Source organism: Gorilla gorilla, chromosome X, assembly GCF_029281585.2.
Source record: "Gorilla gorilla gorilla isolate KB3781 chromosome X, NHGRI_mGorGor1-v2.1_pri, whole genome shotgun sequence".
Lineage (NCBI taxonomy): Eukaryota > Metazoa > Chordata > Mammalia > Primates > Hominidae > Gorilla > Gorilla gorilla.
In genome coordinates, this window is record NC_073247.2 from 63952986 (window position 1) to 63954864 (window position 1879).

The 1879-nt window shown below is 43.2% G+C and overlaps 1 protein-coding gene across 1 annotated transcript; it reads left to right on the top strand.

The window, feature by feature from the left end:
- The first annotated feature begins 1136 nt into the window (after positions 1-1136).
- LOC101132823 (small ribosomal subunit protein bS18m-like) lies at positions 1137-1571 on the top strand. The gene is made up of 2 exons (XM_063702994.1): positions 1137-1287; positions 1415-1571. The coding sequence occupies exons 1-2, from the start codon at positions 1137-1139 to the stop codon at positions 1480-1482; spliced, it is 219 nt and encodes a 72-aa protein (XP_063559064.1). The 3' UTR covers positions 1483-1571.
- Positions 1572-1879: the final 308 nt, after the last annotated feature.

Consider the following 1879-nt stretch of genomic DNA (forward strand, 5'->3'; position numbering starts at 1 on the left):
CATTTCTAGATACATACTGGGCCAAAAGGGAACCCAGTGCCTTGAAGGGAAGGACCCAGTCCTGCAGGATTCATCATGTGCTGACTAAAGAGCCCTTAGGCCCTGAATAACCAGCAGTAATATGCAAGGAGTATGCTGTGGGCCTCGAGCTCTGAGATGTACTGGCTTCAGGTGTGACCCAGCACATTCCCAGCTGTGACGGCTAAGGTGAAAGACTCCTTCTGTTTGAGAAAAGCAGAGGGAAAAGTAAAGGAGACTTTGCCTTGAACTTTAGGTACCAGCTCAGCTACAATGAGGTAGAACAACATGCAGGCTCTTGGGTTCCCTGAGTCCAGTCCTAGGCTCTTGGACAGCATTTCTGGACCTGCCCTGGGCCAGAGGGGAGCCCAATGCTTGAAGGGTGAGTCCCAGGCCAGGCAGCATTCACCAAAAGCTGACAGAAGAGCCCTTGGGCTTTACTTGAACACCACTCAGAATGGCTATTATTAAAAAGTCAAAGGCTGGGCATGGTGGCTCACGCCTGTAATCCCAGCACTTTGAGAGGCCGAGGCAGGCGGATCACCTGAGGTCGGTAGTTCCAAACCAGCCTGACCAACATGGAGAAACCCTGTCTCTATTAAATTACGAAATTAGCTGGACGTGGTGGCACATGCCTGCAATCCCAGATACTCGGGAGGCTGAGGCAGGAGAATCACTTGAACTTGGGAGGCGGAGGTTGCAGTGAGCCAAGATCGCACATTGCACTCCAGCCTGGGCAACAAGAGCGAAACTCCATCTCAAAAAAAAAAAAAAAAGCTTCTGCACAGCAAAGGAAACAATCAACAAAGTGAAGAGACAATACACAGAATGGGAAAAAATACATTTGCTAACTACCCATCTGACAAGGGAATTGATTAATAACCAGAATAAACAAGGAGCTCAAACAACTGTATTGGAAAAAAATCTAATACTCCAATCAAAAAATGGGCAAAAGATTTGAATAGGCATTTCTCAAAAGAAGACATACAAATGACAAACAGGCATATGAAAAGGTGCTCAATATCACTGACCATCAGAGAAATGCAAATCAAAACTATAGTGAGATATTATCTCACTTCAGTTAAAATGACTTTTACCCAGGCAGAACCAAGACTGCTATGGTTGCTGTTTGCGGTGGTCTAGGGAGGAAGAAGTTGACACACCTGGTAACGGCTGCTGTCAGCCTTACACATCCTGGGACTCCCATGGTGCTTTCCAGAAGGGGTTATTCACAATATAAACAGGTATCCAGCATTGAGGACCTGCCCAGTCCAATGGAAAACCCTTATAAAGAATCTCTTAAGAAATGTGTCTTGTGTGGAAAGCATGTAAATTAGAAGAATGCACAGCTTTTGTCCCAGTTTGTTTCTCCATTTACTGGATGCATTTATGGAAGGCACGTTACAGGTCTTTGTGGGAAGAAACAGAAAGAAATCACAAAAGCAATTAAGAGAGCTCAAATAATGGGGTTTATGCCAGTTACATACAAAGATCCTGCATATCTCAAGGACCCTAAAGTTTGTAACATCAGATATCAGGAATAAATTCTATCACATTACCACCAATAAACTTATTTTACAGTAAAAAAAAAAAAAAAAAAAGGCTTTTACCCAAAAGTCAGGCAATAACAAATGCTGGTAAGGTTGTGGAGAAAAGGGAACACTAATACACTGTTGGTGGGAATGTAAATTAGTACAACTACTAAGGAGAACAGTTTGGAGGTTTCTCAATAAAACTAAAAATAGAGCTGCCATGATCCAGCAATCTTACTGCTGGGTCTATACCCAAAAGAAAGGAAATCAGTATATTAAAGAGTTATGTGCACTCTCATGCTTGTTGCAGCACTGTTTACAATAGCTAA

What these genes read in the sequence shown, in the direction of transcription:
- LOC101132823 (XM_063702994.1), top strand. Translation starts at nt 1,137, where the DNA reads ATGGTTGCTGTTTGCGGTGGTCTAGGGAGGAAGAAGTTGACACACCTG. An exon ending in CAGCATTGAGGACCTGCCCA is followed by an intron (nt 1,288 to 1,414) that starts GTCCAATGGAAA and finishes CATTTATGGAAG; the next exon opens with GCACGTTACAGGTCTTTGTG.